Here is a 14,714-nt window from a genome sequence, read left to right as displayed (position 1 = left end):
TCCACTTTTATTGTATTAGTTTTTTATAAAATAAAAAAATAATTTTTAAAATAAAAAAACTAATATAATATATATTTGCTTATCATTCTAATAAATAAAATTAAAATATAAATTCATATATAAATTTTTATAATTTTTATTTTTTTATTTTAAGAAATAACTCATTTATTATTTTAAAAATAATATTTTTTATTTTTTCGTTATATTTAATTATTTCATAATTATTTTATTCTTTTTTAATAATTATAATTTATATAAAAAATTATCAAAGCAAATTTATCAAATTGTAACTTCGATTTTCAGTTCGATAAAAATGACAATTATATGAAACATAAATAAAATGACAACCAGGTTATGAAAATATTTATAAATTTATTCATTTTTTAAATATTTAATAGTAATTTTATAAAATATATAAAAGTAAAACTGCAAGCTTGTAAGTTGCAAGCTTGTAAATTGACTAAAATGGCGCTGGATGACTCGAGCGAAGTATCAAAGGTCATTAATTCATTGTAGATAAGTAATTCTTTATATCAAAGCAACTACATTGTTTTAATCCATCTATCTCGGATTTTCGTCATTTTTTACTTATGAATTTGTGACACACTTTTTGTTTAACATTTTACTACATTCTGATGGAAGAAATGAATACCTACTATGGAGGTTGTATTTGTCATATTTTACATTTAATTTTTAAATATTTGATCTATTTGTTGAAGTATAAAATCAAATTAAATTTATAGATAGATTTTTATAATAGTAAATTTAAATATTGATAAATATTATTTTATTAATCAAAATTAATTTATTGCTGAACTTATGATAACTTTTCTGTTATTTTTTATAGGTAGTAGAATTATTCAATAAATGTAATGAAAGTTTGGGTTCTTATATTTTTTCAAGATGGATTGGCAGATTAATTACAGAATACCAAACATCAAAGACCCTATTTAGTATTATAATATCAAGTCTTGTGATTTTATTAATTGTATCTATAATCATTCTGCGAAAATGGAAAAACAAAGAATTTCTTCCAGAAGTAAAAGAATTTGTTGGAGTAGGTACAGGCAAGCCCAGATTCAGAAAAAGAGACAAAGTACTTTTTTATGGAAGAAAAATGTTACGCAAAGTAAAATCCATCAGTGGACAAGTACATGCAACTGGACAAGGAAAAAAAAGAAAAGCTGTAATGAGATTTGCACGAAGACTTTTGCAACTTAAAAAAGAAACAGTACCACAACAATTAAAAGTATTTAAATTTTTAAGTGTAATTGTTTTAATTCTTATTTTATCTTCTATATTTATTATTATATTTTAATATTTTAATAGGTTTTAGAACCACCTGCTGAATATTTAGAAGAAGATCTAGGTCCTGGAGAAAAAGTACCACCTGATGCTTTATATATGTTGCAAAGTATCAGAGTATTTGGTCATTTTGAAAAACCAGTATTTCTTAAATTATGCAAGCATACAGAAATTATGAATTTACCAGCTGGAAGCACCTTATTTAAAATTGGAGATCCAGATGAAAATTTATTTATTGTACAACAAGGCTTAGTTAATGTTTATATTACAGGACCTGATGGTTCTCAAATATCATTAAAATTAGTAAAAACTGGAGAATCAGTAACTAGTCTTCTTAGCTTCACAGATGTACTTACTGGGCATACAAGTACCTATAAAACAGTATCAGCTAGAGCTGTAGAAGATTCTATTGTAGTAAAATTACCAATGAATGCATTTCAAGAAGTATATAATTCTTATAAAATTATAACATAAAATGAAACAAATTATGATTTTTACAATCAATTTTTACATCTTTACAGGTTTTTCAAGATCATCCTGATGCATTTGTTCGAGTTATCCAGGTCATTATGGTCCGTCTTCAAAGAGTCACTTTTACTGCTCTCCATCAATATCTTGGATTATCTGCAGAATTAGTTAATCAAGGATCACATAAAAAGAAACAAAGTCCATTTTCTGGATCTCCAGTTAGATCAAGAACTAAAGAAAATTGTTCTACCCAGAATATAGAGAATCAACCCAATACATTTACAACTATTTCATCAGAACATGATAAAAATGAAATAGTTCATATTTCTACATTAAGTAGTCATCAAAGTGTACCAATTGTTATAAGTCGACGGTAAGTTTAACAAAAATATAATATGAAATGAAAACATATCTTTATTAATATTTATTCATTATTATTATTTATACATAATAGGCAAAAAACTAATTTTGATTGGAAAAATCAAAATTTAAGTTCACAATCAGGTCAAAATACAGCAGATATGGTACCAGAATGTGATTCTCATTGGCCAAATACTTCTCCTATAACATCACAACAAGGATCACAACCAGATGTAGTACATACTGGAAACTCACATTCTAACAAAAAAAGATCGATTACTACTGAACCAATTCAACAACAATTAGATGAAGCACATCTTGTGCAAATAGCTACAGAAGCATTCATCAGGGAACTTGGATTAGAAGATGATTCAATACTCAAAGATGGTAAAGTTCAAATTAGAGAAGTACCAAGTGGTACATATTTGATGAAAGAAGAATCTCACAAGGTAAATGTTAATATTCCTATACATTATTCATAAAAATGTTTATTTTTTATTCAATTTTACATTTCATTTTTTCAGGATGTTGCACTTGTCTATGTTATATCTGGTATATTAATAGTTAGTCAACGTGTTTCAGAAGGTAGAGATATAGGTCAAGAAGTTCATATGTTTAGCGCTCATCAAGGCGAAATTGTTGGTGGTTTAGCTGTATTAACTGGAGAACCTTCTTTTTATACTATTAGAGCAAAACATTCTAGTCGCATAGCACTTCTTAGTAAATCAACATTTTTCGCTATTATGCGAGAACAACCAACTGTTGTATTACATGTTGCCCATTCAGTTGTTCGAAGACTTAGCCCCTTCGTAAGACAGGTAAAAATATATCATTTATTTAATTTATTAATAATTAATGTTAATTAATTATTCATTTTTATTAAAAGGTTGATTTTGCACTTGATTGGTTATTTCTTGAAAGTGGAAGAGCAGTATATCGACAAGGAGATGAATCAGATTCGACATTTATTGTATTAAGTGGTCGACTTCGGTCGGTAATTACATATAAAAATGGGAAAAAAGAACTTGTTGCGGAATATGGGAAAGGTGATCTTGTAGGTATTGTAGAAATGGTTACACAAACACCACGATCAACAACAGTAATGGCAGTACGAGATTCTGAATTAGCAAAACTTCCTGAAGGATTATTTAACGTTATAAAACTTCGTTATCCAATAGTAGTTACAAGACTTATAAATTTACTTGGACATCGTATACTTGGCACTTGGCAACAAGCGCATACAAAAAATGGCAGTAACGATACGCAGTATATATCTATTTATAATAATATAATATAATATTTTGTTAACTATTTATATATACAATTTTTTTCTTATAATATAATTTGAATTCATCTTTTATAAAATAAAAATATTTATAGACGGGCCGCAGCGACAGTTGATGCAAGACCAGCTCAAGTAAATTTTTCAACTGTTGCAATAGTTCCGGTATCCGATGATGTCCCTCTAACTGCATTTACATATGAACTTTATCATTCATTATGTGCTATTGGGCCATGTTTACGTCTTACTTCTGATGTTGTTCGAAAAGTAAATAATTAATATTAATAAATATTTCATAAATTTATTTAGTTTAATAATAATAATGAAATATATTGTATAAATATTTATATTTTTTTGTTTAATAAATAGACATTAGGTAGCACTATAATGGAACCTGCAAATGAATATCGTCTAACATCATGGCTTGCACAACAAGAAGATCAACATCGAATTTCATTATATCAATGTGATCCAACATATACATTATGGACTCAACGATGTGTTCGACAAGCTGATTGTATTCTTATTGTGGGTTTAGGAGATAAGCCTCCATCTATAGGTAGAACTGAACGTGAAGTTGAACGTTTAGTAATGAGAACACAAAAAGAATTAGTACTCTTACATAAAGAACAAAGCGGACAGCGACCTACAAATACAGTACAGTGGTTGAATATGAGATCTTGGGTTTCTAGTCATCATCACATTCAATGTCCTAAACGAATGTTTACGAGAAGATCTCAATATAGAATTGTAAGATATAAAAGATTAGAAATTTTTATTTATATTATATTAAGTATTAATAATATAACTATTTTTTCCAGAATGAGTTGTATTCTAAAGTTTTGATGTCTGAACCAAACATACATAGTGATTTCAGTAGACTTGCTCGTTGGTTAACTGGAACTTCAGTTGGACTTGTACTTGGAGGTGGAGGTGCTAGAGGTGCAGCTCACGTAGGAATGCTTAAAGCCGTTATCGAAGCTGGAATACCTATAGACATGGTTGGAGGAGTTAGTATTGGAGCATTTATGGGTGCTTTATGGTGTATGGAAAAAAATATAACAACAACAACGCAAAAAGCTCGTGAATGGTCCAAAGTAAATATTATAGAATTAAATACTTCATAATATTTAAATCAACAAATTTATTATTATTTTTTTATAATGTTTTTCTGTTTTTTCAAACAGAAAATGACACAATGGTGGAGACAAATAATGGATTTAACATATCCAGTAACATCTATGTTTTCTGGAAAAGATTTTAATAATACAATTCAAGCAACATTTGGAGACACATATATAGAAGATTTATGGTTACCATACTTTACACTAACTACAGACATCACTGATTCTTGTATGCGTACGCATACACACGGTCTGTACATAAATGAAAAAAATATAACACTTTTTAAAGCATTGATAGTTTCCAGTTTTGATAATGTAAATTTAAAACAAATTTAAATGATTTAGTTTTAATTAACTGGAAACTCTCTCGCTGTTTAATGAAATTTATAGAATTTATAAATATATTCTAATTCAAATTTTTTGAATTTAAATAACTATATATCACTGCATAGAAATAAGCTTGAACAGCGGGAGTGAGCTTTCTGGAGCTTTCAATCATAATGACGTACTCTCCGTTTTATATCGCTTATTGATAAATGTCGAATTTTATTTTTCGTTTAAAAATTAAACATATAAAAAATAATTTTCTTAGATATTTTTATGATAATGAATAAAAAGTTTTGAAGTTATTGGTTCTTGCTCTAAGAATATGTATTTTGTAGAAAAATATATAGAGTAAAAAGAAATATATAAGTACTTAAGAAATTAATTCGTCGTGTTTAGGATCGCTGTGGCGGTACATTCGGGCTTCGATGTCTTTGTCTGGTTATATGCCACCCATGTGTGACCCAGTTGACGGCCATCTCCTACTCGACGGCGGGTACGTCAATAACCTTCCAGGTAATTTGAGCGTCACATTAAAAAATGCATCTAACTTTGTTATCATATAGTACAAAATCTTGCGCCTTCTATTTTTATAAAATTTATTATTAGCATACTTACTGAAAAATACTTTGAATTGAAAACATATGCTCTTGATGAAAATATTTATAATTTTTTTCTTTAGTTTTATAAAATTACCTGGACATTAAAAATAACTTTATATCAATGAAAAATGAAATTTATTATATTAGTTGCTTTCATTGATATAAGTTCAAAACGATTTATAAATTTAAAAATTTAAGATTATAATATAAACTTGAAAATTATATAAGCTCACTCCCGTTGATAAAAGATGCATTTGTCAAATCCTGAATAGCTAAGTCAACTCAGGTTTGCTATGGAGATACATTCGAGCCAGTATGACCATTGCGGGGGTCTTTCCTCCTATTTGCGACCCTCTTGACGGGCATCTTTTGGTCGATGGGTGTTATGTTAATAACGTGCCAGGTATCTTAAACCTGTATTGTTTATTATGTCATAGAAATAATAATTTGTCCATCATAATCAATTTTCAATATATGGTTTTATAATTTCTTTGTTTAAGCTGACGAAATGTTGAGGCAAGGAGCGCATCATATTTTGGCTATTGATGTTGGGTCACAAGATGACACGGATTTAACAAATTATGGAGATTCTTTATCTGGTTGGTGGTTATTATGGAAACGATGGAATCCATTTGCAACGCCTGTCAAAGTTCCGAATTTGCCCGACATACAATCGCGATTGGCATATGTTAGTTGTGTACGGCAATTAGAAGAAGTTAAAAGCTCAGATTATTGTGAATACATCAGGCCACCAATAGATAAATATAAAACTCTCCAATTCGCTAACTTTGATGAAATTAAAGATGTTGGATATCAACATGGTAAATTATGTTATATGTAATAAATGTTTATATTTATATTTTAACAAATTTATATCTAAAAGTTTATAAATATTATATATAATATATATAAAGAAATTGTATAAAATATTTTTTTTTATTTTTAATTCGATTAATAGATACTAGAACATGATTTATTCAAGAAAAAAATTAATATTAAATTTCATTATATTATATATAATCTAATATTTTTATAGGAAAAACTTATTTCGAAGGACAATTAAAAGCTGGAGTTTTACCACGTTTTAATGCTGATAGAGAAAATGCCCGCGCATTACGAGCAAAACATCAAGCAGCAAATCAGCAATCAATATCTTCGTATACTTTTACAGATTTAGCTCAAATGGTGTGTAAAGTCTCTAGAGGAAGTATATATGTAGATTTGGAAATTGATTCTGACACGGATGAATTAGAAGAATACGAGGCAGATTTGGAAGAAGATGCACAAGAAGTAGGTTATGCCTCTGAACCCACTGCCGGTATTCTAGATCAGGTATCAATTTCTACTCTTTTTGACAATAATATAAGTCAATAATATAAATATCAAGAATTAAGTATTAATATAAATTGAATAGGTATTTTGTAAATACAAAACTTCATTCCATTTAAAAATTATTTTTATACGTTTCAGAGTCCTGATGAAAATCGTTTACGACGAAGAACTGGCGTTTCTTTAAGTTTATCTGATACAGAAGCAGAATCAGAGTTAGATTATCATACCAAAATGTTTTAAGCATTTTTTTCTAGTTTTTATTTTAATATCATCTATTTCTCCTGTATCGTACAATTCATAAACATATACATACTTGTCATATGTACAAATTATTAAAACTTTACAATTACTTATAGTTTTATGAACAATATATTTATATTAAAGTACAAAAGAGAATTGTTACGAAAAAATATCAATAAGTACTTTCCGATTATGATCATTATAACAATGCAATATCTTACTGTATTATTATATATTAATCATCAATGTATTATCATGATACAATTGTTAATATAATTGTTAAATATATAATTCTATCGTTTATAAAAAAATGTTCTTTTTATATATTTTACAATTAAATATATACATATATAAATATATATATAAATAATTTCAATTTTGAAAATATTAAAATTGTGTATTCATTGTCAAATTTGGATCTAAAATAGTAAGAACTGTGCCTATTAAATGTAAGGATCCTGTTACTAATATTTGGTTTTTTTCAAATATCTGATTTTGTTCTGAATTATTTTTTATATCTTGTAAAACTTCAAAAACACTATTTACAATTACTGAATTTGTTCCCCATATTTTAGAATTCATTTCACATTTTATTTTTTGCTCATCTATTAAGGAACAATTTACTTCATCATCTAAACTTTTAATTCCTGCAAAATTTGGTACAAAATATACTTTATGAAAATATAAAGATTTTAATAATATTAATAATTTAATTGGATCTCGATTACCAGATGTGTTAAAAATAAGAAATCTTTTTCCTCTGTTTTTATTACTTATATCATTGAACCAAGAAATACAACATTTAATACTTTCAATTGTATGAGCACCATCTAAAAAAAAGTCACCAATACTACTTTTTAAAACTTGCATACGACCTGGCCATTTGCAACAAGATAAACCTATTGCCACCTTATCCATAGATACAATTATTTGAGAACTTTCTTTATATTTACAATATATATTATTATTTATAGAATTATGCAAAACATTTGAAATTTTATCAGTTTTAGATTGTATCCATTCAATAGCCATTTGAATAGCTAGAGATGCATTTTGTTGTTGAACTTTATTTATTATTTGCAAAGTAGGTGAAATATTTTCCCACTTATATTCATCAAAAGTTGGTATAATATGTAACTTACAGTTTTTTTCAATTGCTCTTTTTTCTAATACATACATTGCTTGAGGTAATTGTGGAACAGAAAATGCAATAGTTCCTGATTTAAAAATTCCAGATTTTTGATAAGCTATATCTTCAAGAGAATTACCTAAAAGAGAAGTATGATCTAATCCTAAACTAGTTATACCTACACAGACAGGATTTCTTACAATATTTGTACAATCATATAAACCTCCAATACCTACTTCAATTATAGCAACATCAACATGTTCATCTAAAAATACATTGAACATAAGAATTGTTAAAAAATTAAAATATGCAGGCATATCAGATTCATATTCTCTTGTATCTTCTAATTTTTTATATATTTTCCAAAAATTTTGAGTAAAATGCATTTCACTTATTGGTTGTCCATTTAATCTTATACGTTCTCTTACACTAATTAAATGTGGAGAACTAAAGAATCCTGTTTTAAAACCATGTTCACGTAAAATAGCTTCTGTGTATGCACAAGTAGAACCTTTTCCTTTTGTACCTCCTACATGTATTACTGATAAAGTATCTAACTTTTCAAGTGTAATACCAGACCTGTAAAATTACTAAATTATTTTAATGTTTAAAATATATTTAGAATATATTATCCATTTAATGTAAAAAAAATTATTACCGAACTAAATATTTTATTGTATCAAGTAATTTATAATCACTTGTTTGTGAATTATTTTTTGTTGCTAACTTTAAATATGTACTATTACTTTGTAAACCATATAATTTTTTTATAGCTGCCTATAAATAAATAAATTATTTTAAAAATAAAGAAATAAATAAATTAAATAAATAATTCTAATGTATATTTTATTTTATCATTTATTATTGACTTAATGTAAATCAATAAAATATTATACCTCATATGAATTATCATCATAAGGATTGTTATTAAAATTGTTAAATTGTTCCATATTTATGTATATTACAAAAACAAATTCATTAACTTTAAATAATTATATTAAATTTTATTACCTCATAACTTGTACTGCAAACATAACGTTTGATAAATATATTTCGCATTATTTTATTGGACAAAATAAAGATAAAATCAATGTTATGTAATTATTTACAGAATAATATCAAAACAGTTCAACACATTTAGTTCAAATTAGATTTGACCTTTATTCCTTATAATTTTATATATGTTAATCATAATTAACATATATAATCGATAACAACATATATAAAATATATAAATATAATCAAGTATAACCTTATATTTTATTATATTAATTATATTAATATATGATCATAAAAATTCAATGATGATTTAATTATGAAATTATACGTAATTGTTTTTGCAATTTTGCAATTATATTTATCATTAATTTTAATTTTAAATAATACTAGTGGCATAATTTACTACTAATACTAATACTACTACTAATCTAAATCAATCAAAATAATAAAAATGGTAAAATACTCATAAATTCATAAATTTTATAAAAATTCAATAAATATTAAATTTATAAACATCACAATCCATTCAATAAAACGAGTTACCAGATGTAATTAAAATCTACAAAAATCATGAATTCACAATGCAGGAATATCATAAATTTTATATAAAAAAAATTAAATCAATATATTTATATAAAAAAATATTATATTAAAATAAATCAAATTCTTTAAATATTCTCTACAATAAAAAAATAAATTCAAAAAATAACTTCCGAAGTTCAAAATTCATAAACAAAATTCATTTTCATAAAAATAAGTAATCAATGTAATAACTAAATTGATGATCAAAGATGCACGAATGTGCAATGATATCGATCATATGAACTTTAGATCTATCGATCCTGATTATTTCCGATATTAATAATTCATCAGATAATAAAGTTATAGATATTTCTTCTTTCTAAATCAGACATAATATCTAAACTGATGAAAGAATGTGATGAAAGAATTCGATAAGAGCTAATAAATATAAAAGCAAATGACATATTTTAATTTAATAAACAATGAAAATTAAATATTAATTTATGAAAACGTATAAGTTAAATAAATACATATAAATAACCTAATTTGTACAAAATTTAATTTTATAATTTATAATATTCTTAATAAATGTTTTCTGTTTAAATATCGCTCATTGATGCGCGCGCGTATTTAATGTAATGATTTATGTGGTTCAGATTATATATATATATATATATATATTATATTTCCATTGATTCTTATACTATAATCATTCGTGTTATGCGCAAAACTATTCTTACAGTGTCATTTTTAAAATAAATTGTTTACTCAAATTCAAAAAGTCTAAAAAAAATTTTTATAATGGCAGATATGTCAATGAATATTGTTACTCCACGAAAAATGTCTTTTGGTATTAATGGAAAGTTAAACGGTTTAGAAAGTAAAACACCTTTTTTAATTGGAGTTTCAGGTGGTACTGCCAGTGGGAAAGTAAGCAATATATTATTTTATATTTTTTTTAAAATATTTTAATTTTATTTAATTTTAAACAAAATATATTTTTTGTGTTAATTAACCTCTGCATTTAAGATTCATAAATTGTTTATTAATTGCAAAATTAATATTTCATATATATATATATATGATCAATTATATATATTTTTTTTTTAGTCAACTGTATGTAAACGTATAATGGAAAAACTAGGACAAGTAGATATGGATCATATGCAACGACAAGTAGTTTGCATTTCACAAGATAGTTTTTATCGAGATTTATCACCGGCTGAAAAACTTAAAGCTGAAAAAGGTCAATATAATTTTGATCATCCAGATGCATTTGATAATGACTTGATACTTCAAACATTACAAGATATATTAGCTGGTGTAAAATGTGAAATACCAGCCTATGATTATAGAAGTAACAGTTTGTATGTATCATTTAAATCAATTATATTCATTATATGTAATAATGTTACATTAATCATTTTTTGGCGGATATTTTAGAATGAAAGATCAAATTACAACGATTTATCCTGCTGATGTTGTTTTATTTGAAGGTATTTTAGTGTTTTATTTTCCTAAGATACGAGATTTATTTCATATGAAATTATTTGTGGATACCGACTCAGATACTAGATTAGCTAGAAGAGGTAAAAATGTTTAAATATGTTTAAATATTTTTTTAAATATTATTGTAAAAATTGAATATCAGTTTCTATTATTATAGTACCAAGAGACATAAAAGAAAGAGGAAGAGACTTAGATTATGTATTGAATCAATACATGAATTTTGTAAAACCTGCATTTGAAGAATTTTGTCTTCCTACTAAAAAATTTGCTGATGTTATTATACCAAGAGGTGCAGACAATACAGGTAAATCAATTCAATTATATTATTATAATATAAGTATTGCATGAAACAATTTAATTTAGTAATACATAAATTATTTATATTATATTACACTTGTTTAATATTAAATATGCAATAGCTGTTATTAACTATCATATAAATAATTTACATTGTATCATAACCAAAATTCATCTTCATCAAATCTGCACCTAATCGATTATAAAGATCAATTGTAATTTTATAATTATGATATAATCTAATATTATAATTTTTATATTGTAATATATATAATATAATCTATTTATTATATGATGATTTTAAAATGTGTATTCTCTAATACACTTCAGGTGCAGATTTGGATTAATAAGGCAGCTTAAAATTTTTTCTTCATATATGTATATATGTGAGTATATATATATATGTGTGTATATATATATATATACACATACATATATATATTCATATTCATTTATGGATGCTGCCTGGTATGTAAAGGCTGCTAAAACAAGTTATCTTTTAAGTTAGTGCAAAGTGAAGGTCATATAAGAACGTACATGGTTTGGTTATTGTATGTTTACAGTGGCAATAGACCTTATAGTGCACCACATCTGGGACATTTTGCGTTTGAAAAAGGCTGAAAACTCATCCAGGCAGCATCCATACATCTATCAACATAGGCGTACTTCGACTAACTCATCCGAAACGCTCAGCAGATGATTTTAGCATGATATGCGCACTTATAAACATTACACTTTGATATACTATATATTGATGTAGGATAAAGTTTGCAGTAATCTTAAATCTTTTTCTTTTTTAAATACAAAATATATCTCTTGTATACTTATACAATCGTATTTATATTACATTTATACTAAGTCGCAAATAATATTGCTTCTAGTATGTATGTACTTATTAAATCTTACTTAGGTAAGATTTCACTATTCCTAAAGCTAGGATATAGTGTATAATTATACAAAATACCTCGTTTAAATATTAAATATTCCAATATTGCATAATTATTCAAGTTTACTCATAAGATTGATCTATGTTAAAAACGATTTAGTATTATTTACTTATAAGAATCATTATGAATATACAATGTATATAAAATTATGTATGTTTTCAAAAATTTAGCTTTTTTTACATAATGTTATTTCTCAATTAATAATTATTTTATGCATCAGTATATAAATTGAAATTTTATAATTTAAGCGAACATAAGATATTTCCTAGTATAATTCTTTGAATAATGTGATATTTTTAGTTTAAATTAACATATTATTCATATACTGCCATATTCAAAAACATTTAATTGCATTATTCAATATGGTGCTATTCCGTTTATTCAATATTTATATTTTTCATATGCTCAAATCATTTTAATCTCAATTAAATCTTCATTATTATACAAATTAATTATAATCTGAATTATGTAATTTGATACATTGTTTATTTAAACTGTATAAGTGAAGTAATAATAAAGAAGTTACGTTCCCCATTATTACAAAATTACTTTCACTCATTTATATAAACTTTATATTTTGTTACAGTGGCAATAGATTTGATAGTGCAACATATAAGAGACTTCTTAAGCAACAGAGGTAGAGTTACAATCCAACCTGAAAGTTCAGTAAACAGGACAGAAAAATTATCTAAGAGGCCACATTAATTTCTAAAATTTTAAAAATCTTAAAAAAATTAAATGAGTTATTGTATTTTTTGTATTTTTTGTTTTTTTTTTTTTTTTAGTAATCATGTTTTCAACATCATAATTCTATATTAAGTTAATATACTTGAAATGATAATTAAATTTCAAAAAAAAATATACTATAAGTTATATTTTTTACTCAATTTTAGTATTATTTATATATAGAAATTTAAAAGTTATTAAAATACTACATTTTATAGTTCAACAAAAAATATATTTCTAGATATATTTCAATTTATAAAAATAATTTAGCAATATTTAAATATTAAATAGCAATATTAAATAGTAAGTTTCTGGATTATAAACACTCATTAGTATCAATAATTTAAATTAAGATTGTTTTTGCTGTTATTGTATAGTTATTATATATATATTTGTTTTAATATAATTTATGTTCATTAATTGTATAATAATTATATACATTATATATGTAAATTGTATAAAATGCAAAATCAAAAGATGCTTAAATATATAAAATTTATTATTGTTATTATATATATATATATATATCTCACATTAATTTATACAATATTAAATATTAATTATTGATAATAAAGTTCTAAATTCATGCCATCATGAATTTCATCTAATTTGTTAAATTAAAGAAAATATTATAATGTTGACAATTATTTTATTGAAAATATATTTTATTTGAAAGGATACAATCTTGTAATTTTATATGATCCTTATATATAGTATACCATTTTTTTAAAACAATTTTTTCCCAATGAGTTCCGGTTTGAGCTGCTATTAATTTTTTTAAATCTCCTATTGTGTCATCTGGATTGCATTTAACCCTAACTTTTTTTCCAAGACGATCATTGCATGTTATTTCTAACATTTTTTTTATTTTTGATTGCTTGCCAAAATAAATAATTATTCAAAATGTTTGTCAAAATTAGTCAAAATGTAAATAAACTTCAAAATTATTTTTAAATGTTATTAAAATAATATGAATAATCAATAAATATATAATAAATAATAAACTATATTTTCTTATATATTTCTTATATATTTGTTATTAATATTAATGAATATATATTTATATTAAGTAAAACTTAGATATTTAAAATTATATATTTATTAATAGTATAAAATAACCTATATATAATTTTAAATATATAATTTATTTCTTTACATTATTTCTTTAAATGATTATTTAAAAAAGAAATCTTGAATTATGGAAATATCCATCATAAAAATTATTATATTATAAATATTAATAATTTTGCAAATTATAAAATATTTACAATGAACGAAACATTTTTAATTCTTCTACATTTACTTCTATATCTTGTAACGGTTTACAGTTTATATATAATATTTCTTTATATAAATTTTTCCAATACATATAATATTTACTTACTATTTATTATATTAACGTTATTAAAAAATAAATTTTATTTGTGTGTATTTTAAAAAGAAATATTTCGATTCAATTTGCTCATAATCGAACTTCTAAATTATTTTATGTATACATTTAAGTATATTGATACCAACCAGTGTTACGAAAATTACAATGTTAATATT

General features: G+C 24.3%; 4 protein-coding genes across 13 annotated transcripts; 2 read left to right on the top strand and 2 right to left on the bottom strand.

Annotated features, from left to right (window-relative positions):
* Nucleotides 1-442: 442 nt before the first annotated feature.
* LOC107997104 (neuropathy target esterase sws) lies at nucleotides 443-7,430 on the top strand. 4 transcript variants are annotated; one of them, XM_062072207.1, is made up of 16 exons: nucleotides 443-663; nucleotides 848-1,249; nucleotides 1,330-1,749; nucleotides 1,827-2,146; nucleotides 2,228-2,582; nucleotides 2,658-2,951; nucleotides 3,020-3,399; nucleotides 3,514-3,682; nucleotides 3,785-4,165; nucleotides 4,237-4,512; nucleotides 4,603-4,789; nucleotides 5,263-5,379; nucleotides 5,752-5,868; nucleotides 5,966-6,286; nucleotides 6,502-6,797; nucleotides 6,936-7,430. In XM_062072207.1, exons 1-16 carry the CDS (start codon nucleotides 658-660, stop codon nucleotides 7,035-7,037), a joined length of 4,143 nt encoding a protein of 1,380 aa, XP_061928191.1. In that variant the 5' UTR covers nucleotides 443-657; the 3' UTR covers nucleotides 7,038-7,430. The 4 variants fall into 4 exon arrangements, 3 of the variants coding, with proteins under 3 accessions (XP_061928191.1, XP_016911003.1, XP_016911002.1); XM_017055514.3 differs by lacking the exon at nucleotides 5,263-5,379; XM_017055513.3 differs by lacking the exon at nucleotides 5,752-5,868.
* On the bottom strand, nucleotides 7,032-10,080 carry LOC107997105 (folylpolyglutamate synthase, mitochondrial). Of its 4 annotated transcripts, none has more exons than XM_017055517.3 (4): nucleotides 9,063-10,080; nucleotides 8,825-8,943; nucleotides 7,766-8,745; nucleotides 7,032-7,684 (listed from the first exon to the last, which is right to left on the bottom strand). In XM_017055517.3, the coding sequence occupies exons 1-4, from the start codon at nucleotides 9,114-9,116 to the stop codon at nucleotides 7,425-7,427; spliced, it is 1,413 nt and encodes a 470-aa protein (XP_016911006.1). In that variant the 5' UTR covers nucleotides 9,117-10,080; the 3' UTR covers nucleotides 7,032-7,424. The 4 variants fall into 4 exon arrangements, with proteins under 4 accessions (XP_016911006.1, XP_061928192.1, XP_016911004.1 ...); XM_062072208.1 differs by having other exon boundaries at nucleotides 9,178-9,723; XM_017055515.3 differs by having other exon boundaries at nucleotides 7,032-8,745.
* A 204-nt stretch (nucleotides 10,081-10,284) lies between these two features.
* Nucleotides 10,285-13,844, top strand: LOC107997053 (uridine-cytidine kinase). 4 transcript variants are annotated; one of them, XM_062072210.1, is made up of 5 exons: nucleotides 10,285-10,617; nucleotides 10,798-11,054; nucleotides 11,131-11,276; nucleotides 11,339-11,500; nucleotides 13,027-13,844. In XM_062072210.1, the coding sequence occupies exons 1-5, from the start codon at nucleotides 10,489-10,491 to the stop codon at nucleotides 13,143-13,145; spliced, it is 813 nt and encodes a 270-aa protein (XP_061928194.1). In that variant the 5' UTR covers nucleotides 10,285-10,488; the 3' UTR covers nucleotides 13,146-13,844. The 4 variants fall into 4 exon arrangements, with proteins under 4 accessions (XP_061928194.1, XP_061928193.1, XP_016910885.1 ...); XM_062072209.1 differs by lacking the exon at nucleotides 13,027-13,844 and adding an exon at nucleotides 12,057-12,985 and having other exon boundaries at nucleotides 10,309-10,617; XM_017055396.3 differs by having other exon boundaries at nucleotides 10,319-10,617; nucleotides 11,354-11,500.
* Nucleotides 13,645-14,710, bottom strand: LOC107997057 (ubiquitin-like protein 5). Its single transcript, XM_017055406.3, has 3 exons — nucleotides 14,551-14,710; nucleotides 13,848-14,043; nucleotides 13,645-13,770 (listed from the first exon to the last, which is right to left on the bottom strand). The coding sequence occupies exons 2-3, from the start codon at nucleotides 14,023-14,025 to the stop codon at nucleotides 13,727-13,729; spliced, it is 222 nt and encodes a 73-aa protein (XP_016910895.1). The 5' UTR covers nucleotides 14,026-14,043; nucleotides 14,551-14,710; the 3' UTR covers nucleotides 13,645-13,726.
* Nucleotides 14,711-14,714: the final 4 nt, after the last annotated feature.

The sequence above is a fragment of the Apis cerana genome, linkage group LG3 (genome assembly GCF_029169275.1).
Source record: "Apis cerana isolate GH-2021 linkage group LG3, AcerK_1.0, whole genome shotgun sequence".
Lineage (NCBI taxonomy): Eukaryota > Metazoa > Arthropoda > Insecta > Hymenoptera > Apidae > Apis > Apis cerana.
Note: the sequence above shows the minus strand (reverse complement) of the source record. Positions and strands in the feature narration are given on the sequence as shown.

Bases quoted from the DNA above. Each gene is read 5' to 3' on its own strand.
- LOC107997057 (XM_017055406.3), bottom strand. From the start codon at position 14,025: ATGTTAGAAATAACATGCAATGATCGTCTTGGAAAAAAAGTTAGGGTT. The intron at 13,771-13,847 runs GTATCCTTTCAA...TTAACAAATTAG, and splicing joins TCATATAAAATTACAAGATT to ATGAAATTCATGATGGCATG.
- LOC107997053 (XM_062072209.1), top strand. From the start codon at position 10,489: ATGGCAGATATGTCAATGAATATTGTTACTCCACGAAAAATGTCTTTT. The intron at 11,055-11,130 runs GTATGTATCATT...CGGATATTTTAG, and splicing joins GATTATAGAAGTAACAGTTT to AATGAAAGATCAAATTACAA. The intron at 11,277-11,338 runs GTAAAAATGTTT...ATTGAATATCAG, and splicing joins TACTAGATTAGCTAGAAGAG to TTTCTATTATTATAGTACCA.
- LOC107997104 (XM_062072207.1), top strand. The intron at 2,147-2,227 runs GTAAGTTTAACA...TATACATAATAG, and splicing joins CCAATTGTTATAAGTCGACG to GCAAAAAACTAATTTTGATT. The intron at 4,513-4,602 runs GTAAATATTATA...TTTTTCAAACAG, and splicing joins AAGCTCGTGAATGGTCCAAA to AAAATGACACAATGGTGGAG.
- LOC107997105 (XM_017055515.3), bottom strand. From the start codon at position 9,116: ATGGAACAATTTAACAATTTTAATAACAATCCTTATGATGATAATTCA. The intron at 8,944-9,062 runs GTATAATATTTT...ATTTATTTATAG, and splicing joins ATGATGATAATTCATATGAG to GCAGCTATAAAAAAATTATA. The intron at 8,746-8,824 runs GTAATAATTTTT...GTAATTTTACAG, and splicing joins ACAATAAAATATTTAGTTCG to GTCTGGTATTACACTTGAAA.